The sequence below is a fragment of the Clavelina lepadiformis genome, chromosome 9 (assembly GCF_947623445.1).
Source record: "Clavelina lepadiformis chromosome 9, kaClaLepa1.1, whole genome shotgun sequence".
NCBI lineage: Eukaryota > Metazoa > Chordata > Ascidiacea > Aplousobranchia > Clavelinidae > Clavelina > Clavelina lepadiformis.
The window spans coordinates 5,325,955-5,351,749 of NC_135248.1; the positions used below are offsets into that span (position 1 = coordinate 5,325,955).

The 25,795-nt window shown below is 35.9% G+C and overlaps 3 protein-coding genes across 7 annotated transcripts; 1 reads left to right on the plus strand and 2 right to left on the minus strand.

Moving 5' to 3' along the window:
- The first annotated feature begins 7,302 nt into the window (after positions 1–7,302).
- Positions 7,303–9,707, plus strand: LOC143470592 (uncharacterized). Of its 2 annotated transcripts, none has more exons than XM_076968821.1 (6): positions 7,303–7,998; positions 8,119–8,364; positions 8,526–8,654; positions 8,764–8,857; positions 9,061–9,311; positions 9,396–9,707. In XM_076968821.1, the coding sequence occupies exons 1-6, from the start codon at positions 7,752–7,754 to the stop codon at positions 9,521–9,523; spliced, it is 1,095 nt and encodes a 364-aa protein (XP_076824936.1). In that variant the 5' UTR covers positions 7,303–7,751; the 3' UTR covers positions 9,524–9,707. The 2 variants fall into 2 exon arrangements, with proteins under 2 accessions (XP_076824936.1, XP_076824935.1); XM_076968820.1 differs by having other exon boundaries at positions 7,319–7,998; positions 8,523–8,654.
- On the minus strand, positions 9,359–12,548 carry LOC143470591 (uncharacterized). Of its 2 annotated transcripts, none has more exons than XM_076968819.1 (5): positions 12,404–12,548; positions 11,265–11,461; positions 10,962–11,095; positions 10,674–10,831; positions 9,359–10,257 (listed from the first exon to the last, which is right to left on the minus strand). In XM_076968819.1, exons 1-5 carry the CDS (start codon positions 12,419–12,421, stop codon positions 9,649–9,651), a joined length of 1,116 nt encoding a protein of 371 aa, XP_076824934.1. In that variant the 5' UTR covers positions 12,422–12,548; the 3' UTR covers positions 9,359–9,648. The 2 variants fall into 2 exon arrangements, with proteins under 2 accessions (XP_076824934.1, XP_076824933.1); XM_076968818.1 differs by lacking the exon at positions 12,404–12,548 and adding an exon at positions 11,996–12,385.
- A 295-nt stretch (positions 12,549–12,843) lies between these two features.
- On the minus strand, positions 12,844–25,203 carry LOC143470590 (uncharacterized). Of its 3 annotated transcripts, XM_076968815.1 has the most exons (7): positions 25,074–25,203; positions 24,807–24,976; positions 23,279–23,503; positions 15,759–15,812; positions 15,451–15,581; positions 14,756–14,889; positions 12,844–14,455 (listed from the first exon to the last, which is right to left on the minus strand). In XM_076968815.1, exons 3-7 carry the CDS (start codon positions 23,483–23,485, stop codon positions 13,668–13,670), a joined length of 1,314 nt encoding a protein of 437 aa, XP_076824930.1. In that variant the 5' UTR covers positions 23,486–23,503; positions 24,807–24,976; positions 25,074–25,203; the 3' UTR covers positions 12,844–13,667. The 3 variants fall into 3 exon arrangements, with proteins under 3 accessions (XP_076824930.1, XP_076824932.1, XP_076824931.1); XM_076968817.1 differs by lacking the exons at positions 23,279–23,503; positions 24,807–24,976; positions 25,074–25,203 and adding an exon at positions 21,644–21,801; XM_076968816.1 differs by lacking the exons at positions 23,279–23,503; positions 24,807–24,976; positions 25,074–25,203 and adding an exon at positions 18,425–18,558.
- Between the last annotated feature and the right edge of the window lie 592 nt (positions 25,204–25,795).

Below are 25,795 nucleotides of genomic sequence, written 5' to 3' on the forward strand. Positions count from 1 at the left end.
AAGTTACTGTGAGAATAATGTAAGAGTTAAAAACGAATCTATCAAACACTTGTTTTCGATTGTAATGTCTATATAATTAATTAACTCGATACATTAATAGTTGCATCGTATCGTTGACGTTAGCCAAATTATGCTCGGAGACACTTAGGTTTGTCGAGATCCACTTGGCAGTGTCAAATGACATTTTTTGTATCCTTCTTATTCCAAAAACGCGTGATTAATCGCGTTAAAATTTAAGTTTGAAAATCGGATTTTAAAGAGCAAAATGAAAGAGAAATGTTGCTTGGAGTTACACTTGAATCACGGCTTGGCAATTTCGAAATGACATGGTTTCATGCGTGACGCGATGTTAAAAGATTCATTTCAAAATCAAAAAATCCCCGCTTCTTTTTATATGTTGAAAGAAAACTGCCAGGCTAGGCGTTCAACTATTGAAATCATATTTCTACCTCCGGTGAAAGTTACAAACCGTCACTTCCACCGTAATGCGCTATTGTTTGAGAACGTCCGATTATTGTTAAAAAATGCATTCGTCATCAAACGCCAACGCAATGACTACAGAAATAACTACGAAAGGAAGGCGTACAATCACGAAAGTTTCGTTACAATTCTCTGTAAATTACCCGTGACACAAAATTCTTAGTTAACTTCCGCCAAGTACCACACTTTGTTTGCACCGGTTTACTTTCTGAACTTATTTCACCTACATAATATTACTTAACTGGGCAGTAGTGCGATCACTCATCACTGGAGGTGATTGATCACAAACAAAGTTTCCGTCTTCAAAACGCTTCTCATGCCATGCAGTGAAAACTGCGGTTTCTTTGTTACTGAGCGTTAAGAAAAACGGTTACTTCTACCTTCGCTTTATAGTTTATAGTACAGCTGTGATTCATTCGCAAAACAAACTTTTACCAAGCATGGAAAATGGTTCCACTTCCAAATAAAACTAATAGTGAAGGGTTTCCTCATTTTTCATATTTGTGTGAATTTTTTCTGTTTTTGTTTGTGCTAAAACGCTTGCTTGTTTGCGATGAACAAAATGGCGTTATCTGACATGCATAAGCGTCTTGCTGAGTTTTGTGGTTTGAAATCATAATATTTTGTCTTAACATTTGCAAAGCTTGCTTGCAAATATGGTTTAAAACAGTTTGCATCATGCTGGATATGATAGTACTATCATAATATTAATATCTCATGTCGTTCAAATTTTCTTTTTGCCAATTTTAGTCTTCGATCCATCGATTGAAAAAAAACAACACGTGTTGTCTGAATGCTTTACCGGAACCCAAGTAATAACGTTTGCAATGGCAGATATAATTTCTTTCTTAACTGAACCTAAAGCTCAAAAATCTTGACGAGTAAACACTTTAAGCTCATAAAATAAATTGAAGAGCTAGGCCTATATGGTCTTATCATTCAGATAAATACATGCTGCTGTCATATACAAATAAACTTTATCTGCTACCATGTGAAATACAGCGATAACTGACTAGGCGTGTTCGCTACTCGTGTCGCCATCTATTAGTTTGCCTAGCAACCTCAAAGCAAATCTGTCCTGCCACGGTTCGTCTGCTATGAAATTGAAAGCCACCACAAAGCTTCAACTAAATACCTGCCAACACGCTTTTTGGAATAGTCAAATGTTAACGTTCAACGGATTTCAAATGCAAAGCGTTCAAGACAACATAACAAATCATTCGTATCACACCTTTTTGCATATTTACAAAACTAACAAACATTATAGCTAAGTACGCACCTCCTTGCAGAAGCTTTTATAAGAAGAACTTTTATGACATGTTAGTTGACGCGACTTTTCGGTTATCACCGAATCGCGATAAGACAAAATCATCGCATGACCTACAAGGTACCTTTATCGGCTTAATTAAATTTATCTTAAATAAATGGTCTTGGGTCGATCGCCACAAGAGAGACAAATATGTTTTCGATCAACATCGCGCATGGAACATCTGCGCACTGCATCTCTGTAGGGGTCAAGGGTCAGAGGTCAATCAATGCCAACAGCAAAGCAAGCAATGTTATGGTTATCAGGGGTCACACAAATTAAAATATCACCCACAAGGATGTTAAAACATTGCTTTTCTATACGCTTTTTAAAAATGCTTGCAGACATATTTTTTGTTTTTGCCTAAAGGTCTTCTTGTCCACGTATATTTGCCTGTGTTTTGGATCCGTTTCAAATTAATTATATTCATCGGACCTTACCATTTCTATTGACAAACGAAATGAATAACTTGCTCGGTGTCTACAACACTGCGAATAGATAAAGTATCGAAATCAATTTCTTTTACGCAATATACGTTGTCATTTCAACTTAACTTTTGAATAAAGTTGGTGGGCGTGAGTAAATATGCCGTTATTTTCAAATTCTTCACGGTTAATGTCGCCCGTCGCGACGTATAATTTTACTGTTTTTCAGACAAAACAGTGTAACTTAATATTTAATCGTCTACGTCACACCAAACTTATCGAAAAGCGCACGAAGTTATTGATGTGAATAGTGCGAAGCGGGACAAAAATCCTTTCTACTGAGTCCTATTATTAAGTACAAGTTTTTCATTATTTGTAGCATCTTTTGTATATGAGATTTACAGGCAAATCTATAATAAAAAGTTCGTTAAATACTTAATTCTATAACTATGCTACAGCAGTAATTATTACTTGAATATTTTGAATATTAAAATCTTTTTAATCTTTTCCTCAAGTTGAAATTACCCACTTGCTTTTAAATAAATCAATTTGCCTTCAGTTTCCTTACGAAAACACATCTTTCCTTGTAATTAGACTATTACAAACTGCAAAATACCAAACAGGTAATCTCGAAAGAAAAAGTTTCTATTTATTGGACAACGTAACGTCGTAAAGGAAAACAAGTGCATTTAGTTACTGCAGACTTTTACATATAAACTATGCCGTAAGTAGTTCAGTATATACAAATCGTAACCCATGTTTGAGGTTGTGTTTGTGGTGCAGAGTTATAACCCGTGGTAAAACTGTCTGCCTGTCAGTCTGTCCGCAAAAACCCAAGCTCTTCCGCTTTTGTAAAAATATGCATACCTGCACAAAATGCTTACTATACGTAAAACCTTACTATACTTACTATATAATATACTTACTATACGTATACAACATTGTTATAACTCTGATTGCTCAACTGCGTTGTGAAGTTCTGTAGTTACAGTGCATCCGGTCTGTAAGAAATTGTTGGATTAAGGCACACATTAATGTTTCTTGTCAGAGAATAAAAGCAAGATTGTATCAATTACCGGTATTATCTTATACGTAAAGATAACTGTTGTACACAAACTTGTCGCACAATGACTCAAGCCAAGAACCAATCTCCTAAAGTTTATCTGAGAAGGCTCAGCTTTAGCAATGGGCATCTTTAAACTCTTGATTGCACCTTGCGGATGGTGTATTCTCTTAGCCTACAAATTCAGGTTCTAAAATCTAAAGAAATCATTTGGCTATCACAGCTCGAATGTCTTATCTACAACTTTATATAGTCCGCAAATGTTACTTAGTGGTTTAATCTGGTATAGGACCATTCTGTATACCAAATTGTAGCTAATGTAGGCAGCGCTACATTGTAGGTTAAATCTTGTACTGACGTATGTTACTCTATGAATTTGTTTCAAATGGTGTGTCTTTTACCGTTTCACTACAACATTGAAACGTTTTATTTTTACCAAACTTGAATGCATATCGTAGTCTATACGTGAATGCAGCGCAAATATGGTGTAAATACATTTGGATATTAGTAGCTACGTAGTTACATTAGTTACATTAGCTATATATCTTGGTGTATAGAATGTTCTTTATGGTATTACAAAATTTGGCGCATAACGACATTATCAAGAATTAAGATCTCCATTATATACATACATACAGGCTCCTTACTGGCAGCTTACAGGCTTTGTATTACTGTAGGTTAAAAATAGATAGCAGCATTGCCAACTGGACAAAATGAATGAACAAAAAGTTATATAATTGTTATAAATCGTTCAATGTATTTGGTTTATACTTTTAACAACATAGGCTACTATATGTGGCTTTTGCTAGGCTAACTTCATATCGAAGTAGGCTACTACTTACAAGTAAGTCATAAAAGACAATCAATCAATCACTCATTTATACATCTACATATTGTATTGCGGTTGTTGCATACAATTGTGTTGCTTCGAACCAAGAAATAGTATGTTACAGTAGTAGCGACTTTAAGGTATCATAACTACCCAAAGAATTATCTCACTAAATTTTCTGCCAAGTCATATATATAGTTTTACAAGAGTCGATGTAATTGCCAAATAAGTCACAGAAAACAATCTAATTATACAACACGCAGTTACACTGTTACTGTTAAAAAGTAGATTTGCGTTTAAAAATCACATATACACAGGTACACGGTACTTGAGGAAAGTAGTAATAAAATTATTAAACTTGTACAAGGATTCCGTTTTTTTAATAATCGGAATCTTGAAATTCATGCTGGTTAGCGACAATCAGCACATTTACGCCACCTCCCGGTTGTTTAGAAACAAACCGTATGTGAGGTAGTGCGCCGCGTGGCAGTGATCATCAGTGGCAGTGGCATCTCGTTTAAAATTCATGCTTGGATACTATAAAGATTTTAATTGCTTAATTAGGTGTATAAGTGTCGGTAAAAAAGTATTAGTGCTGCACTATGTATACTGTATACATTACTACATTGTACAATGTATGTGATTTCTACTAAACGCGTCCATTAACTGTTTGCCGTCAATTTATTACCTTTTCCACTTAGTTGTTACCTGCCCTTGTTGTAGTTTTGCCATTTAGTTTTGGTTTGATTGTATTGTTCAAACTGTATGATGTCAATTGTTAACTCGTCTTGATAACTGGCTACTGCTGCATAGAGCTATATAGTGTACGTTCAGCGCTCCTCCTGCTTGGTGGTATCTTCTTGGTTCCATGCGTGATTTATGCGGGTTTTTGCAAGAGTAGCGCGACTTGAGGCTTCTTTCTCCTTTGTAGCACGGGAGGAAGAGAGTCAGCTTCATACACAGCAACACGCTGAGATATTTTATTATTATTGCAAAAAATTATAGCGTGAGTTTATACGTAATAGAATTGTCAAGTGGAACAATCCCGAGCGTTATGAAAACCGTGTCAGGCATCAGGTACTTCTGTCAGTTGATACGCTTGTATTTAGTTTTAGGTTGCATATAAGCTAATTATCTGATTGCAAGAAATCTTTAGAGAACACACTTATGGTACAAAGTGTTGTTAAATGTTGTAGCCAATTGTATCGCATCCAACCAAAACGTACATTTTATGGAATAAATTTATTTGGGGATAACTCTTGTTAATAATCTTGACCATTTGTCATTTGCTTTTACTGACATTTCTGTCAATAACACAAGGTTTAACACATGTCCATGCAAACCCAACCACAAGATGGCCATAATGAGTCAATGATCAAATCAACAAACCTCGAAATTATTTTGAATAGTTTTAAATCTTTACTGGTTACTAATTTTAAGTGTCAGCAAAGAAGGCTCCAATTAATAGATATATTTTTATAAGCGCCAGAAATATGACAAAAAATTGCTAATTAGCTCACTTTAAAGATTTGTTTGTGTTATGCTATGCTTTAACAGTTGTATTTGAAGATGCAGTACTTTTATGATTACAGTTCATTTAATTTAACCAGTTTGATAAATATCTTGCCATGTTGTGACAAACACCATTTGCAAACTTATTAAACGGTCACTTTACGCAAATTCACCATGATTACCAAAAGGCTTTGTCGGGGTTATTTTTAAGTCAATTATTATCGAATTATTTTGTACCGAGATCCGATACAAATTACGGTGAGGATTCCTCAAAATCTCAGTTCAAGCACTTGTATAATGAGGCTTATATTGTTTTGGGTTTAGTGGCCGTGTTATTTGCGTTCTTCAAGTTATTACCATAAATATTTTCAAGCACGATAGCTTTAAGCCTTCTATGCTTTGTCACTTTTTCCCGTGCATCAGCGCGCATGCTATGTTAGCATTTATCATATAACATTGTTGCACTATACTATAGTATGTAGTGACTATAGCATCTGTGATTTATCTACATCGCCAGTGACAAAAAAGAAAATATGATTGATTGAATGATTGATTGAGTTGTGACCACAAAAGACAACACAAGTGTAATTGAAACTTCTGGAAAACTATGATAGTTCAATAAAAACTAATTTTATAAGAATAATCGAATTTTGATGCTCTTTGCCTCAAAGTAAGCAGAAAAAATTTGCAATTTGGCCACTAAATGTTTTGAAACTGGTAAAAATTTTCAACAATTCATTGTTAAAGACAGGTTTAAAACCAGATGCACTTATTTCAATTTGGTGGGTGGCAATACAAAAAAGTCCACCAACACCTTTGCATATTTGTCTTAAACACCATTTATTTTATTTAACAAAGTAATAAGATAATTCAAAAAAATAAACCCGCTCCTCAAAGACGTTATATCCTCATAAAAATCGCTATAGCAAACTCAATGAGGGCGGAAACATCCCAGGCTGAAACTCTCTGCTCTAGATTTGAGAATATTTACGCCATCCGGTATTGTTTTATTGTGTATAGAAGCTGTTTGGTTTTCGATATTCAGTTATTATGCAAGTACCAGTAATTAGGTTTGCTTTCACAAGCTGTTGACAATGGAGCTATAACTAAAGCCACTTTCATAACATTTTCCAGTCATTTATCATCTGAGAATTGCATATATTTTATTCGTGTGTGGCCCCTTTGCTGATAGCTCTTGAGCAAGAAATCAGATTATATCACCAGAAAAACGATGGCTGGACCTATTTTAATTTTGCAATGTGTAAAATATAAACAAACAATATACAGATTAGCTTATTGGAAAGTTTTGTGGTAAACATATATATGGAGATTATTCTTGGTGATTTATGATTGTGGTTATTAAATGCCATACATGAAGTTTTACCTTGTTAGTATTAAGTTCAATACATGGAGATTATCTCGTTCTAAAGAAGTTTTGTGTTTTTTTGTTTTTATTGTTTGCTAAATCATGCATTGAGAAAGTCGATACGATTTCCAGCAGAGGACAAATTCGCTTTATCGCTAACGTCGGCAATGCATTAGCGTATGGTACATTGTAATTTTGTGACTGTTACTTCAACAAAATGCCATATTACTCTGAATATCAGCTTACTTTTGAGGCCAAATTGATCGCAGTCTGACATTGCAAGATTTCGAAATCTTTATGAAATGTTAATTGTATAATAAAGTATATTTTTAGATGTTGTTGAAATAACAAAGACGAGGCTATGAAGACTTTGCCCTATAAACGTAATATTTACATGTTGATTTAGCACTGATATCATATGGATTTATACCATACTCACATGGCGTTAAAAGTGCAAAAATAAATCTTACATGTAGTCACGTAAAACCTTCAGCGGTAACAATCAGCGGATGTTGGTTGTGAAAAGAGGTGTTATATATTGTTTAAGTATTTGTCTGACGTCAGATCGCTTGATACTTCTTCTGATAAGAGCCAAAAACAAGGAACTGTGCCCTCTTTGCTTTCTCTAAGGCCAGGCTACCACGCATAGTATAAAATATGTTCTAAAAACGCCTGTTTTAAGAAGAGCAAAGGCGTCTTATAAATTTCTACTCCAAACAGTAATGCAAAAACTCAGAACAAAGTTTTCTGAACTGTTTTTGTAACGTATAATGTCGGGTAAAGGGATGCATGTGGTAGTGGTTTTAGTTATTTTCAGTCTACACCAAAGCGTTCGGCCAGTAACTGTTGGTGCTACGTGGTACCAATACGGATCGTACGAATATTTTTTTTCGAAGAATTACAGAGTCAATTTCAAAAGAGCACATTCAGAGTGCGCAAGAAGAAATAGCTCTCTGGTCGTCATATCAAGAAAAGAAGTCCAAGATTTTTTAAGTTCAACTCTCGTGAAACATTTTGGTAATTGTTTGTCATTCTTCCGTGATACTTAGGTATAAATAAGGTTCACCTAAATTAGAGCAAATTTTTTTCCAATGTTTTTGCGAGAGAGAATTGTACTCAAAAAGCATATTTTTTTAGGTTCGTCTCTACGATCGCGAACATTTTATGTCGGTCTGAGACAGCAAAGCAGATATCTTAACAGTTTTAAATGGGTTGACGGCACTTGGGCAACAGTGGGCTATACAAATTGGTTCAAGGGGCAACCAAACAACTTAAGTGGGTATAGATATTGCGTTCAACTTGGTTGGGGGACTAATAACATGATGCAATGGTATGATGTTAACTGTTTATTGCAACAAGGCTTCATTTGCCAAAGGCGGATCGGTAAGATCATATTTTGTTTTTGTGCATTTAGATAAAATGGTCACTTTGATTAAGATCCACATTTTCGTCTAAAAATCAGGAAAGGAGGGCTCATTAAAAAAGAACAATTTTCTGACAAATACTTTATTTATTTGTATATTTAAATCGCTGATTTATAGCAGTGCCACTAAATTCCGGAAAAACTAGTACAGCTCATAATACTACGGCTCTTTCTTCGTACAACACTGCCTTCTTAGCTACTGATGTCCAGCCAACGACTCATTTTCTGTCTTCGGCAGCTAAAGTTTCTGGTATATTGTAAATTTTAATTTATTTTTTAATCCCCTGCTACTACAAATAGGCATAAACACGATGTTACTGGTATTCATTTTCTTACTCGAAACAATTTGCTAAATTTAGATCCAAGATTAATCTGGATTTTTACCTTCGTGATCGTCGGAAGTTTGGTTTTCGTTTTCTTTGTTTTCTTAATTCATCGGGAATGCCAGTCCAGGTGCTTATATAATTGTTGTTACTGTTGCTATTATTTTGTCTATTACTTTATTCATTCTTACAATTACATTAGACCTATTGCACTGGTAACTCTTGAAACAGCAACCTACCAGAAACATCAGCCTACCCCGGTTAATCTATTTTTAAAAAAGAGATGTCTAAAGTACAGCACTTCTCTGTAAATGTCAATCTCTTTTATTTTAGGAATGCTCAAAAAAGGCATTCCAAGTCTTCGTCCTCTGTTACTGCTACGGTAGGGCAACAATTGTCAGAGCCTGAAAGGATCCACCACTATGCCTGCTCTGCCCAATCGTCTACTTATCTCCAGCCTGTTTCAGTCTTACCTAGAGATTATCTGGAGATGTCTCATGGTTACAGGCAAGATGATAGCTTCCATAATATTGACAATGCTTCTATCCAGCAAAGTAGTGAAAACTTTGAACTCCATCATCCAGGTGATTTTTACATATTCGGCTTGCAAATTTGTGTAATAAGTTCCGTATATATGTTACTGTGTTTGTATTTCTTTCAAAATGCAGAAGAAAACGGGTATCACTACGTAACACATATGATGAGCACTGAAATAGAAGAAGTACATTATGTCGACATGTGCGCGATGCGCAGTCATCATTCAGCTACATACTGTAACCATGGAAACGATGCTTAAAGAAGATTGTACATCAAGTTACTCGAGTACTGTTTTTTTTATTTCTTGTAAAAGTTTTTCGCATATGACAAATATTGTTTTTCTATCACAGTGTTTACTTTGGATAATATTTGCAGGCCATATTATTAAGAGATGCCATAATTTATTCCGTTTACAAGACCAATAAAAACCTGAGTAGCTAATACGCTTACGGCAGCATAAGAGTAGGCGTAAAGCTTATGATTTTGGATGATGTCGTAAGTTTCCGACACTAAAGCGGATACAGTGGTCAGACAGCCGCAAAAACCTATGTCGACCGCGTAAATTGCGGCTGCTGGCCAGCAAATAACGCTGCTGTCGATGCAGTGAATCCCTGGTTCACGGATGACTATTACATGAAGTAGAGACAACAAAACTGCTCCGCATATGTTGCATATAAAAGTTCCAAGCGGAAAGTGATACCTGATCACTTTGAAATGACTTAACCAGAGTCGAAGGCATGCACCAACGGGTGCAAAAATCAGAGCCAGCAAAATGGTTTTAGCTCGTGCGGAAATGTTAAGAACGATGAGTAAAATGAAGCAGGGCAAGCAAACGGCCAATACAATGGTTGAAGTGACATCACTGACAGCTTTTCCTTTTCTCATTACTCTTACTCCAATTTTCCTCCCAATAGCTCTTCCGAAATCTTGACCCACACGATAAGAACCAAAAAACACGTACATGCCCACAATCAAGCAAACGAGGAACAATAACTGCAAAATATTTTAGAGTTCAATTAAATTACAACATCTACAAACTATAAACAGCAGCTTAAATAAAGCTAAACAGTTAACAGCAGCTTACGACAGCTAAATGTTTTTACAACTACTGCTAAAATTAGTTTGGAGATAAAGAAAACAAACATTTGATATAATTCTTTGGATTAGAATAGTTACAAATCTTATGCGACATTATGACGGAAATGTTGCCTGCTACGTGCAAGTAAGGCAAGCGATAATAAACACTAAGACCCTTTCCTAACAGCCGGTCATGTGATCATAATTACGACACATTTGATAAAACTGCCCACTTAGTTTAATTATACGTAACACAAAATTTTCGATATAAAGCTCTCTATACATTTGTTTAAAATTTAGCCTATCGTTTCAATACAGTTGACCTGTTTTACCTGGGATTGTGCTCCACTTTTCGTTTCACCAATCACAAGCAAACTTAGCTGTTGACTCCAGGTCGACCACGTTGTGTAACTGCCACAGAACCCAAAAACCAGGCCAGTGTACAGTGAAGCCAAACTTGTACCTCCCATTGGTGAGCCTTGAAGGGCCCCTATGAATGAAAAGTAAATGCATTTATCATTTGAGCCTTTATGCGCAATAAACTTGTTAAAAAGAACATTATGCTTTCAACACGAGTTTCAATTTATCTGAAATGTTAATGAATAGTGGGCGTACTCAACCTGCCATAAAGCAACCGAATATATTCGGAATGAAGGATTTGGTAATCACTCCATTTACAGTTTCTATCTTTGCCAAAGTTCCAAACAAATAATCGGTTAAAATTCTCATGGCGCAACCACATATTGCGAACAACCTAACGAAGAAACACAACGTGATACTTTCGTTAATGGTGGTTTACATGCTCAAACACACTGTGATATTTTCTTTAATTATACCGCATATATCATTTACTCTTTATAGGTTAATATCAAAACGACGGGCTGTGTCCCCACTATCGTTGTGATAATTTTCTAGTAACTCACCCCACATGAATATAATTGAATATAGCTGCTGGCTCCCGCCCTGTGACTACGACTGTGTTGTTGAAAACATAATGATCTTTTCTTTGAATAATTCTTTTGCTGGCTTCCAAATCGTCGTCTGCATTGTTGTCTCTCGTTATCAAAGCATCATTTTTTACCGACTCAGGTGGGCTTTCAACGTACGTCATGTACGTTACCTGCATTGTAGAAGGGTAGCTGGTTACGAAAATATTCTGCTTTTCAAACTGTTTTCTATGTTTCTGCTATAGACTTGTTGTTTTTTCTTGCATAATATTGAGTAATTTTAAAACCAAATGCTAAATATATTTTGTTGGAGTCGTCTTTATATAAACGCATGTGATTGAATGAAAATGTTTATATTTTACTTTACAGCAATACTATCATCGATATAATTATGAAAGCTGCTACGTCATTCTGTTTATAACATAGCTAACTAACAATGTACAAATAAATAAATAAATAAATAATAACAGCTTATAGCTTAAATTATTTTAAACACCAAACTTTTAATAGCAGTTAATATCTATCTTCAGCATGAAAAGGCCTTAGGTGACAATAAATGTACCAATGAAGCGTTCATGTCTTTACGGAATACATTGGTGCCGGACTATAGGCACGCGACAACAACTGCTAAGAATGAAGCTGTCAGGCTTAATTAAAGCTAGATATCTTTTACGCACTTATTCACGTTTTATTAACCTTATACTTACCTCTTGTCGCCCATACAGAAATATTCTATTAATACTTGATTCAAACAATAGTCCCATGCACTAAGTTTCTACAGTTTGACATCATAATTACCAGCACATTTGTCATAATTTGCCTCTAACTTGCATGTGGAAGTGTTTGCCTTATTCACTAATCACTATACAGTACATGTTACTGATAAAATCTTTCCCCAGTGTACTTGCTGACAACTGTTTTTGATTTAAGTTCAAATTGTTTTTACCATTGCCCATTACTTTTAAGGTTATTAGAACATGTAGGTATATTGATGAAACAAATATAAGTAAAATGGCAAATGTATTAGCTTTCAAGTTATCTGGCTTGGCTACTATGCAAAAATCCCCGACTTTGAATACATTTTATCTATACTTCTGGGTAATATCATAACATACCTTTTCAGTGCCGGTCATGTTTTCTGCTTGTTGGGCAGGTATAAAGTCCTAAATCTTTTTTTAGCCGGGCGAGATTTCTTAAAGAGACTGATTTGAAGAATTAAGTGGAAGAGGTCTGGTTTAAATGGTTCTTTGGTCACGTGATGATGCTTGGATTAATTGTATTTTCAAAATAGTATCCTATAGTCGTTAAGGATCCGTAGCAAACTATTGACTCTCGTTAATAATAGAAGTATATCTAATTACTCATGGCTGCGTTGGTTACGCTGAATGTTGTTGACGAATGACTAAACGTGTGCCTTCTAACGTCTGATACGATTTTCCAACTGAGAATCGTTGCTGCTGGAAACTATGTGCAATCTAATTTATTTCATAGAATTGTTATATAGTTTCTTCGGTATCGTCTGTACGACATTCAATAAACTTAGCCTGATTTCGTGTCAGTTGTTATAGTGCGTATTTATTATTTATAATTTTTGGTGTAAATAACATCCAGCACACGTTAGTCAAAGCAACTCAATTGAAGGAAAAGATTAAAACAAGAAATGCAGTAGTGTTCTTGGGAACTGGGATAAAAGTATAGCAAAAGGTTAACGATCTCGCTGTACTGTAACGGCACTAAGTTTTGCACTATTTTTAGATGATCGGCGAGTCACCGTCGTACCATTTGCAATAAAACGTGAGGTTAGAAAACAAGCAAAAATGCACATGCTTAAAATATACAACAAAGAAGCAAAAATGCGGAACTATCCAGATCAGTGCATAAAAGCCACGCTTCGTTTGAAAAACGAATATCACGTACTAGTATAAAAGCTACGACAAATAATGATGATGGAAAAAACAAGTCTGTCATTTGTCAAGCGAAACATTTCCTGGGAAAAATAAAGATAATCGGAAAATTGAAATTACCTACATTCATGACATTCAAGAAATTACGTAGATGCAATTTTACGTATTTCTGTTATGGCCTTTGTCTGGAGTTCAAGGAAGATTAAGTGGATTGATCGTTCGGGTTTGTTTAACGTGAAACATGTCTTTAAATTAAAACCGTATTACCATTATCTTATCACACACAAAGGGGTTAGATTAGTGTGTAGCAGCATCAAACATAAAATGCGATTGAACCATTTCACTTGTTCTGTCTAAAAATCATTTCTAGTGAGCAATTGTCTTGCAAGCGAATACAAGCGGGCTTTTTTAAGATTTGCAAGCGGTTGTATTCGTGGTAGTGTAACATGCATGGGTGCCGACAAAAGATTATGATTTATCCATCTTGCGCCACTTTAAGTTGGCTGAAGCTGACGCCATTTATGATGCCGCAGAGCACTTGGCAAATAACAACGGTCAGAATTGCATAACTATAGGCAAATATAGGGTGCTCTGGTCTGAGCTTGTAAACCTCACTCATAAACGTCGAAATGGTGGTTAGACAGGCGCAAAAACCTGTGCCTATTGCGTACGTGACAATGGTCGGCCAGCATACACCGGCCACGCCAATGCATTCCGGTACAGCAACCCAGTCATTGATCACGCCGATAGCCGCAAGCACGATAGCCCCAATCATGTTTGCTAGCAGGGTTCCTAGTGGTAACTTGTACTTTTCTACTTTGAACTGAGCAAGCCACGCACGAAGACATGCACCGAAAGGCGCAAATATCACTGCGAGCCATATTCCCTTCCCGGTTTGTGTAACGTCAAAAGCTACGCCAAAGGCAAATCCGATCGCTGCGAATATGAGTAAAAATGAAACAATTATATCGGCGTGTTTCGGTCCATTCCGCGACACATGTTTTCCGATTCTGCCGCCGATATCTTTCCCGAAGTCGGTGCCGACACAGTACGAGCCGATGTAACTATAAAAACCAACAAACCACGAAGTGATGGACAGGACTGCTGGTACGGCATCCGTACGGTTAACATTGCCGACAAGGGTAAGGCTTAGCTGTTGATTCCACTTGGACCAGGTGGTGTAACTTCCGCAGAATCCGGTCGTTAAGCCTTTATAAAGTGCTGCCAGTCTCGTCTTGCCCATCGGAGATCCATTCAGTGCACCTATTGTAACAAAAGAAATGGGCATTTAAAGCGGTTGCAGCATTATGGCATTTTGACGGTCACAGTGCTGGTTATCTTACGCTATTCAGCTTTGTATAAAACTGTTTTACATGATATGATGTCTTGCAAATGGTATGATGTCAAGAGAGTAACAAAAATCCATCAATAAATTTAGATTTCACGTTAACTGGCAATGACAGTGATTTCTATTTTTTATTCAGATACGTTTAAATAAACTTATGATTGTGTTACTAAATAGTTTTACCGCTTGAAGAAGAGTTCTAACTTATGCGCGCTCACCCAAAACAAAGCTTCCAACCATGTTTGAGAAAAAAGACTGATTGACGATTTCTTCGGAATCTTCGATTTTGGCCAGATCTCCAAATAGTTTGTCCGTTCCGATTCGAGCCAAACAGCCACACATGGCGAAGAACCTAGGTGGTATTGCTGTTTGTAAAGGTCGGTTGCAGTAATAGTTGCTTATATAAACTAACTGGTAGTGCTTGCTTATATTACCAGTAAGCTGTTTATGCTTGTAACGTTTTCCTTAAAAATGAAGCCTATTAATCTGGTCTTGAATTTCTCGTTAAAAACATGATGGAAAGGCCACAAGTAGCCAAACACAAGATTTATGCAATGTTACGTTTTAGTTAATGTGTCCATGTGCCCAGCCTTTGGTTAGGCAAAAGGTCAAATTTGACGCAGGCATGAGCAAGCAGAAAGCTAATTTGTGCACCAAATCCAACTTAACGGCTTTACACATGTCAATAACGTTTCATTACAACTCAAAGATCAACGCGACTTACACCAACAAAACTATTTATCCGGTATGTTAGAGTGTGGACATCGTGATGAAAACCATTTTTTCAGCATACGTTGTTAGAAACAACAAATGCCTTGGAACGGTTTTCTCGAAAATAAGGTTGAATTTCTGTGTAACTGGAGCACTACTGTCAATCAAATTACCAAAGCGTAAAACACAGAAAAACACTTACGCAATTTGAACGTAAAAGAGCACTTGAGAAGACTCGTAATTAAGCGAACGGTTAGCAGTCTCCACCATAACCCCTGTTTTCACAAGATCATTTCCATTTTTGGCATGATCCTTTTCCCCGTTTACTGAGGACTATAAAAGCAAATGGAACAATAGGAAGAGCCAATATAAAATTTGAAGCTCTGTGTGACAAAAGATTTATTAGATTTTTTGCATTTTGTGGTACAAGGTAACTTAAATGTATCATATGTAAAAATATCGAAAAGAATTCAAGTATTTCTAAACTATAACTAATCGCAACCGACTTACAACTTCCTTGAGCTCAACAGCAGATGACTTGGTCGCCATTTCTTGCTGGTGGTCCTGCAAGATTATAGAAGTGTTCATTATCACAGTCTACATCAAACCTTCAAGCAAGTAACCCGTATCGGGTTTAATGGGGGTGAAGTTTGGGTCTGTTGTAGGGTTCATTACAAAAGTTTCATATATCAAATAAACTATTTCACTTGCAAACATCCATGTACCTGATAATTAGTAGGCTTTCTGCAGTTTAACGTACGAAGTATAATTTGGGAAATGTTATGGTATTAACAAATCGAAACAATTCAGTTACGGTTATTGTTTGCGAACAAAACGCTTTTTACGCATTAATGTTGCATTCGTAGGGTGTGAGCGTAAATAAAACAAAGCAAAGTATTTTTGTTTAATACCTGTATTGCTCTGGTTTTACGGTACGGTAGCTAACTTGTTTTGTTTTATCAGATTCCATGAATGAAAAATATTAAATTCACAAACTACAACGCAAGTTTTTACATGTCATAAAAGTCTGCATATTTTTCACGTTTTGCGATAAAATTAATATGTTATATTGTTTCTTTTTTGCAAAAAGATTTCAATTTAGCACACTTTCCATTGCCCTAACTCAACCTCGTTCAGTAAACTAGGCAAGAGTGATTAAGACTCTCTGTCACAATCGGTATATGAGCAGATAGGTTTATAAAAGTTATACAGTACAGTAGTAGTTAGAAAATTATAATCAGTTTTGGGCTAGAGCTATTGTGGTTATCAAATTTATCATTATGAACAAATATTCGAAAGGTTTGTTTGTCTTTTGTTTGTGTTTTCCCTGAGTGCATTTCAAACGGAGTCTTTCAAACCGGAACAAAACTGGATAGAAAGAAAAGGTCTTGATTGATCGTTGTCAGCGAGTTTCGGCTTATATGCTTTTGAAATCCGACTTTGCAGCGGTAAAGCAAAGACAGGGCCATAAAACTTCTTTGTATTTTCCATGGAGATTAAACTAGCTACTTTAAACGCAATTATACTCCAACGGTATTCACAGGGCGAAGTCAATGACCTTTTGAACGTGGCAACAAAATCACGTCAAAAGCTAACACCGACCGGTTTTAAACAGGAATAATGTTTACGATGTGAAAGTCATAAAATAAGGATTTTGTAGAAAGAAAAAAATGACAAATTTGCAGCTTTGGGTTTTGCACGGTCGATAGCATGAGGATTTGCAAAAATTTCATTTAGTGGAAAAGCAGATGCATTCCGCTAAACCAACGTTGACAGAAATTGGTAGTTGAAGACCCTTGAAAATATCATTGTACATTTTAAAGAGTTTTTGCAGGTTGAGCAATCAAACTGGATCATGCAAATACCAATCTTTTGAAGCGGAAAGAAAAAGTGTCAAAAGGTCAATTTTGAAAACCTCAGTGGCTTTTAAATATTCTCAACATTTTAGTGTTTGTGGTTTTGCTCGTTACGTTAATTTTTACCTAAAAACATCCAATTAGCACAGAATTACAAAGCTGATAAATTTTATAGCGCATCATTCTTGGAATTTACCGTAATTCGTCTGGGCTTCAAAAGTTTATTCCGACATTTTTCATCATAAAATCTCACAAATTTAAGAAGACCAGATTTCCAGAAAAAACAGGTGGCTTAACTAACAAGAACAGGTGGTGAGGAAAGTCAAAGAGCATTAATGTCATTAATCAAAATAAAAGCATTAATGTAAATCGGGAATCAAAGATCGTGCTAGTAATAGTAGTCGTTATACGTTTTTATGAGTTCAACCAATAACCACCAGCGCGAACCGAGTTAAGGCAGTAAACCCCAAACTATAAACGTGATGTACCGATTGACTGCAGACAGAAAAACTTAATATTTTTGTTTCGTTGCGCACCGGGTTCTCCTGGACTAATCATATTATATATTAAGTAATTAAGTTATTTTTAGGCTTTATTAAGGTATTTAAAATTAGAAACATGAATAATGATAACGCTAATAATGGTTTCATATTCGGTTCGAACACTGCTACACTTTTTTATGTTTCTAAATCAGGAAACATTTTAACACAAACTATTTGAAAGATTGAGTTGTATAGCAAGCATATAACAATGCAAACTTTATAGCGAAAGTTAATCAAACTATTCCGATGAAATTACCTGGAAATTAAGCAAGTCTAAACCCAATCAAAAATAATTGTATGAAGAAAAAGCATAATTAAAATATATTACGGGGCCAATTTTGTTTGTCATCAAGCTTCTTTACAAAATATCCAATTATGAATATCTACTGTATAGCTACAACCATGGATATAGATAGTGTTACATAACACCTAAAATTGCTGTAGTTATAAAATTAAGCTGTAAACAAATTTAATGAATTTTGGGCCCTTCATGATTTGAAATGTTTTTTGCAAAAGGAACGTTTTTGCAAAAAAAAGATCTTTATAAAATCCTTATCAAAAATTGTATCGTTTTTAATGAAATTAAAAAAATCATGAAAACTTCAGAAAACACTCATTACTTTTGTAAATATTTTGGCTTTAACTGTTGTTTTTGTAAATGAATTTTTTCTTTCAACAATGTTGCAAATGCCACAAGCGTAATTCATATCGGAATAAACTGCACTAAAAAGAAACCAAAAAAATTAACTTATCTGAAACTTAATGTCAATGCACCAACCTCAAATTCGTTGCAACAAAAGCACAAGGTAACCGTATAATCCAAACGAACTAAGCCCGTAGTAAAACTCCAGCCTATAAAAAGGCTCTTTGCTTTATTCAGCCGTTATAAACCGACAGAAAAAAATTTTAGTTTGCAGTGGCAGGTAGGAAAAAAATCGGACCTCGTAGTAAAACGACTTGGGCGTCTGATTGCTTGCGTTCAACTCTGGCATGAAGGATTATATCGATGCGCGTGATTAAACGGCCGACATACGTTTCCTCATTACGCGATCCTGAATGGAAAATTTGTTGCTGTTCACGTTAGATCAATTAAATGTTCGTGTTAAATCAATTACACTAAACATTTTATTTTTAATTTGATCGAGCCTGAATCTTTTTCTATCTTTTATGGGTTGAAGAAAGATAGTCCAATACCCATAAAACAGAAAGCCTGATTTAGGCACAGTATTTACATGTGTTTAATTTAAATATACTGTACGTTTTTAATTAGTAAATGTAGACAATATGCTAACGCCACTACGATAGCCCAGCGCCAGAACAATAGTTTCAACCGACTTCCTCCAAGTAGTTTTACGGCTTTTTGTGGAAACCATTTAAATTATAATATGCTGTATAGAATATATTACGTACGAACATTCTGGGTATAAAAATCGAAGTTTTTAACTCTCTTGGAACGTTTCAACTCAAAACAATTTGTATATAGCGTAACCGCAGAGACAAAACATGTTTTTCATTTTTAAGGAGAACGTTTGTGATGTAGGTTAAGATGAACCTAGTCATGACCTTAGTAACTAAATATGCCATAGAAATAAACTATAAAACGTAAAGATAGCAAACATATTAACGAGCGTTAGCCCTACATGGTATACGACCTTGTCTGCAACAGCTGGAACCACAATCCCGATGACCTTGTAAATGTTTATTATGAACTCTGAAATAGTCAACGCACTGACGCAGGACTCATATGTAGCAAAAATGCAATGTTTTCCATAATTTCACAAAAGCAACCTTATTCAAACGTTTCATATTATGGGTTATTAGAAAACCTATTTGTTACGCCAAGACATGCAAACATTAAAAGTTATTAGCAAAAATGTCATGATTGCTTCCGGACTATGTAGGCAAAAGAATATTCTACCCTGTTACTATTGCTACTTGGTTAATTGTTCCTTTTTTGCAAGGATAACGCAAAATTATTTATGTTAGATGGTAGACACAGCTGGGAAAAGTCTTAAGCACTTTTTGCTTTAAACCACGAAATGATTGCTTCATATATCAGTATCTTTTTTGTTTTTAAGCGGATTTTATATCAAGTTAAAAAACTTTCAAACTTTTATAGAAGGCATGTATAAACAAATAGACATTCCACAGTTATTGTCCTATAAAAGGCAACTGTTTAAATGTAAGAGATAGCAAAATCTACACGTTATAACACTAAAACCACCCAATCAGCTACAGTTAAAACTAGCCATTAATCCCCACATAAAGGTTTAGCGGTTTGATTGTGTATAAGAGTACTCAGCCAGGTGCAATTGCCCACAATCAACGTTTTAACTACACGCCCAGCTAAAATTTCACAGCCCTTGCGAAACCATTCAAGCAAAAAGGTATTTGGGCAATAAGTTTTAACTCTTTTAACCTTGTTGGTAAGTCTCATTTCTTTTTTCCCGTTAATTTCACACCGTCGTTTTGGCAAGCTCAAATAACAGAGCGGACAAAAATTGAAATACAGGTTTGTTTGCAGAAAACATTCAGCAACCCGACGAACAATTGCTTCGTTGTTCTGTTTTGCTAAAACTACGAAGATCTTAAAGCGCATGCCGGGGGCATACAGTTAGACCAAAATGGCTTCAAAACATGCGGTTTAAAATAACAAGTTTATCGCATCAAACACTTTGGCAAGACAAGGTTTGACAAAGTCGGTACCGTGAGTGACAACTCGGACTAAGCGGTGGCCGAAAATAATTGAAAATCCCTTTAAGCTTTGAGGTTTAAAAATGTCGTCTATTCAATGTACCGTGGAAACTTAGTGAGCCGTTGACAGAATAACGAGCTGAGCAGCAACCATGGCTAGCAGCAGGTAGCTTTTTGCACGTCAAATAAAGTTCAGGACAACGCATTTGACCAGAAACTCGATAAAACAACTGGACGTAGTTAAACAAAGCCAGTACATATGCGTATAAAGTTGTTTTGTATAACGAGATTAAAATAAAAGCTTTACAGACCCTTTGTATTACCCACTATTTTTTTAACTACTTCTGCCACAAGGCGTTACACAAACACAGCGTTCACGAGGGATAAGCTTATCGTTGTGGCTTTTATTTTTTATAGCGCAATAGCGACCATAAGCGTCTATACAAAACGAGACGGTTGCAATCAGAGAAGGATTTCGTCAGCACACAGTCTGAAACGTTGCAAGATCTCGTTCCTACACCAAGTTAGATGTAAAAATTGTTTTGCTTTGTACATATATTTTCATCGAAGACTTTTCGATTCATGTGCTGTATTTACCTAGAGATTAAACCTGTGTATATATTAGGCGATCATTCCAATGAAAATTTGTAACATTTTGTGCAAAACGTTGCGCATAGCAACGTTTGACGCTTTTACGAATACTGAATGTAACCGTAAATTTTTATGACTCACTGTCGTATAGGACCAGACGTTAAAGTCTGGTTAAAACAAAAGGTATGTATTTTTTTATCAAGGTGAACCAATGTCACGTGGCGGTGATGAACTTAGCAACTATATAATCTATACTAACAAAGCATTAACTTTTACGACTATTGTCTGCGATTTATTGATGAGCACAGCTGTGCTATTATTAATGACACATTAATTTATGTGGCAATAAACATGCATTTTGCAAATTGCAAGGGACTTATTCACGATATTATCTGATGTTGCAGAAGCTGTTTGACGAGGAAATGAAATCTTAAATTTAAATATGGTATAAAGCTTCAGAACTATATGCGCGCATTATAAAAGGTTCTGTAGAATACAGTATTGGTAAATGCTTTGTTTTATCGTGCAACTGGTCACGAAAAACATAGCACTCATCTACACGTAATGTTACTGCACTATAAGATCCGCAACGTGCTCGCTTGGTTGTTGCCTATATGACGTCACACGAAAAAATGTGCAAAGTTTTACATGGTTTGCGATACACACAGGGCAGTATACTGTACTGCATATAATCTTGCTTTACTTCACTAACCTTGCAATAATCGCACCAGCGCGGTACATGTAGCCTGGATCGTGCGTCCTCCAAGAGCAGGTAAGGCCACCAAATGACTACTAAACCGTTCACTCATAAAGTAGCAGGACTGATACTTGTTCACTGAAACTAATCATCCAATTTTCTTTAACATTACTGCGACAAATGCGTTTGATGCTTTCACCAGCGCCAGCAGGAAGTGATTACGACTGCAAGCGTAGGGCCATATTTCAATGAACGCTGACAGGGGTCACACCACAGACTTTTAATAGACAACTGGCATAAGCAAGGACTTTCTATCGGTTGGCAGGATTCAGTTATTTTAGTTCTGGGACTCGTTTCTGTCTGCTTCTATACTGTATGATGTTAAAGCCACCGTCGACAAATAGCGTAACTACAGTATCGAAATCTTAGGCACATGCTTAAGAGGCCACGTCACCAATAGGCCCATAATGACAAATAAAACATAATGTAAGTCTTTCAGTTGCAAAAAACGTCAAAAAGAATGATGAACACGCTTGTTTCCAACTTCAAAACGTAAAAGCAACAGCGTTGATTTGAAAGCGTCTGGGTGCGGTGGTTCAGACGGAGTGGAAGCGTACCCTTTGTATATGACGTAAAGTCGAAAATACAAGCCCGAACCCGCGTGTATTTCTGAAGTAAAATCTGTTGTTCATTTTTGTACGTTTTCAAAACGATGGCTTTGAAATTTATATCAGTTAACAAAAAGAAAGTAGTCTCAAAAAGAAATTCCCAGGATCCCATCACAGAAGTTTGCTTTTTAGGGCCCATGGTTATCCTGTTACGACCCTCTTGTGGGCTGATTTGTACACATACACTCCAATGACATAATAGGTTAATTATAATCGATATTTGTGCATACTGCCGTTTGTTTCGATTTATGCAATACGCGAAATACGTTGTAATTATAGTACAACAAAAGAAGTTTTAAAAAGTAAAACAAAAATAAAGTGCCCACGAAATGCATAACAGTTACGGTAGCTGTTATAACTATATGTTGTTATAACTGTTATGTTATGTTATAACTGTTATAATGTTGTTATAACTGTTATGTTAAAATACTGTAGCTGCAAAGCAGAATTTGACGATACTTTTAATGCTTTATGATAATCCTGGAGTTGAAATTAGTTTCTTTGAATGGTATTTATAAATATCAATAAAACGCTATAATTGAGTTGATGCAATTTCAATGCTTGGTTAAAACAGAATATTTTCGGTGTTTAGAAAATTGGATCTGGGCCCTTTTATTTATTGTAGGGCATACTTTCCGTCAGTGGAATTAGCTTCAAAGCATTGTACAATTTGGGTTTCGTTATTTCTTGTCAGGTACAGTTTCAGTTTGGTATCTTCCTTTGTAGAATACTCCTTTTTGCAGTATTTTCAACCGTAGGGGCCTTGTTTGCAAAGCTATAATTATGATAGCCTATGCTATGTCTTTCAGGTTTTGTACAAAAAGCATAGGCCTCCATTTGTTTGTTGTTATGCATATAGTACAGCCTATTCCTTATGTTAATCACTGCTATATGCTATGTAAACGTATGCCAAAGCAGAACTTGATTTTTAAAAATAGCTTTAAAGGAAAGTAGTTTATAAAGGTTTATTTGTTACACGTACCTCATTCTGTTCAATTTCCTCAACTTCAATCACGGCTGGGCCGTCGTATCCCTGTGATGATGATGGAGGGGCTTCTGAAAACGATGTGGTGCTGACATCCTGCTGTGAGGCTTCAGACGGATCAACTGCTTCAGACGTTGTTCCAACTTTAAACGATGTGATGCGAATATTGTTGTCAATTTCAAACGTTACATTTTCATGGGCCATTTTCTATTTGGCCAGGCTCTGAAACGAAAAGATTACAGATTAAAGCAATGTGCTTCTATCAATGTGAAACTCGTTATTACTTCCTGCTTTTTCAGGTTTCAAATGTAGGTATCGCTTGGTATTCAGTATTCGTGCACACATTCAATGACCCAATACAAATATAGCATTGTGTCCCAAACGGTGCGCTGCGGCGCATTAAGGCGCCCGAACTAGTTGCCACGGGTCCACAAAGATTGTCTATAAATATTAGTTCCTTCCCGTAAAGAACACGATTTAGACTAGGAACAGGATTTATTGAAACCAATTTCCAGGATTGTTTTATGTCACAATTTGTTCGTTATTGATTGACAATTATGCATAAGAGGTAAAATTGCAACCAGATTGATCAAACATCAGTTTTATCTTTTATGATTTCTTTTCATTAGGGCGCCGCAATGACTTCAAACTTTTATAAAGCGAACCACTGCAATGCAATATAATGGATATCTTGTAACCTATTGCTAAACTATTTCTTATCTCTGCAAATACTTTTAAACTTTTTCCACACATAGTGTAGTACATAAAACCAAGTCTAAATTTTCCATAAATATTTACCTAATCATAAATCACTACACATGTATTATACGGCTATCGCTTTCCTTTATATACTGTTCATTGTCAATATGTGTAGCTATAGGTGCAGTTATTGTGCTGAAAATAGGGACAAATTTTCAACCAAGCTATTGTAACAAGCAAGGTTTGCTTATAGGTTCGTGACCCACGTTACACAAACAAAAGGATTTTTCACAGTGAAAACGCTTGTTACATTCGACATGAAAGACGTGTAAATATCATTCCCGCAAATGTCACAATTACGCAGCCTGCGGTTTGGAATGCGTCATTTGCTGTGTCCTTGGAGATCTTGACAAAGCTTTTAAGGCCACTGTAGATGATGGATGAAATGATTAGTTTAAACGACAGCTTAAACAAAGCTTTATCATTGAATTGACATTTTTAAGACAGTATCTGTGAGAACAGGTTTTTATTGATTTTCTTGCAATTATGTTCAAAATTGCTATAACTTGTGAAAAAAGGTAAAGATAAATGCTTGACTACAACTTGTACAAACATTTCAACGTATTTTACGAGTCATTAATGCGTGTGAACAATGTTGGCACTTGACTCTAAACGACTGCTTCACTACAACGTTAGCACGTTTGGTCAGTGACGTTAATGACGTGATATCTAGTTTACAACCTTGATAGCTGTAAAGGTATGAACCATTGAAACAATTCGAAAACAAGCATATTTTAATAAACTACAAATACCAATTCAAACCAACCTGAACTGTTTGTAGTGCTTTGCTCAAGTAATTTAAAATGTCAAGCTTGTCCGAAACGTGCTGACTGAGTGTGAATTTTCAATCCAGGTCTCTTGCAGTTCACCAACACCACTCCCCCTGTCCTTGAAATTTTGTTAAAAGTAGACCTCTCTTGTTTGCTTACCGTCGTTCTGTACACAAAAACTTCAATAAGGGACATAGGCTATAGACGCTGAAGTGTAAAACTTCTTGCAGATTTCACACTAAAACATGCAACGTATAACTTACCTAAAACCAACCGTGTAAGCTTAGCATCTCGTATATGTGCCTTGCCTTTGATCATATCATCTAATATACGTTAATCATTGTCTCATAAAGCTCTCCCGTAGTTGCACACTATTTAGGTGTACTGGTAACACATAGAGGTATTTGTCATTGAAGCCTTTGCAAATATTCGGTTGTGTAGTTAAAGCAGTGGTATCTGGAGAAAAGTTTTTGATCGCATTCCACGACATGATGTAAAAGAATGGATGAACATAAAATAAATACAGAATATTAACAGCCAGCTCGGCTGAGCGATTTCCTTAGCTGTTCTAAATGGATTGTTTTTGATGGATGTTTGATGTTCAATGCTTATTTAAAAACAATCAATGGGTACTTATGAAAAATTTGTATATACCTTAAGACAGTACTTCTCAGCCTTTTTTTGCGGCGACCAAAATATTAAACGTAAATAATTAGCGATGCTGAGGCGACCCAATTTTTTACCCAAAAATTGGGTATTTACAAATATTTAGCCTTGACTGGAAAGTAGCTAATCTAAAGTCTCACAGCAAATAATCATCACCATGCTTCTTCACTTGTGTTTCCGCAACAATGCATTATGACGTCACAAACAGTCATTATGCAATGAATAGAGTAAGTCACTCAGTTGTCGAACGGCTTTGTGGACTAGTTTAATTGGCGACGGCGACCCAAACCAACCAAATGGCGACCCACTTTTGGGTCGC

Excerpts from the sequence above, each read along its gene's own strand:
- LOC143470591 (XM_076968818.1), bottom strand. The coding sequence starts at position 12,052 with ATGGGACTATTGTTTGAATCAAGTATTAATAGAATATTTCTGTATGGG. Across the intron at positions 11,462-11,995 it reads TTCTGTATGGGCGACAAGAG|GTAACGTACATGACGTACGT; the intron begins GTAAGTATAAGG and ends TCTACAATGCAG. Across the intron at positions 10,258-10,673 it reads AAAGTGGAGCACAATCCCAG|TTATTGTTCCTCGTTTGCTT; the intron begins GTAAAACAGGTC and ends AATATTTTGCAG.
- LOC143470590 (XM_076968815.1), bottom strand. The coding sequence starts at position 23,485 with ATGGCCCATGAAAATGTAACGTTTGAAATTGACAACAATATTCGCATC. Across the intron at positions 15,813-23,278 it reads AGGAAATTGAACAGAATGAG|GACCACCAGCAAGAAATGGC; the intron begins GTACGTGTAACA and ends ATAATCTTGCAG. Across the intron at positions 15,582-15,758 it reads CTGTTGAGCTCAAGGAAGTT|TCCTCAGTAAACGGGGAAAA; the intron begins GTAAGTCGGTTG and ends TTGCTTTTATAG.
- LOC143470592 (XM_076968820.1), top strand. The coding sequence starts at position 7,752 with ATGTCGGGTAAAGGGATGCATGTGGTAGTGGTTTTAGTTATTTTCAGT. Across the intron at positions 8,655-8,763 it reads TTCGGCAGCTAAAGTTTCTG|ATCCAAGATTAATCTGGATT; the intron begins GTATATTGTAAA and ends TGCTAAATTTAG. Across the intron at positions 9,312-9,395 it reads CTTTGAACTCCATCATCCAG|AAGAAAACGGGTATCACTAC; the intron begins GTGATTTTTACA and ends TTCAAAATGCAG.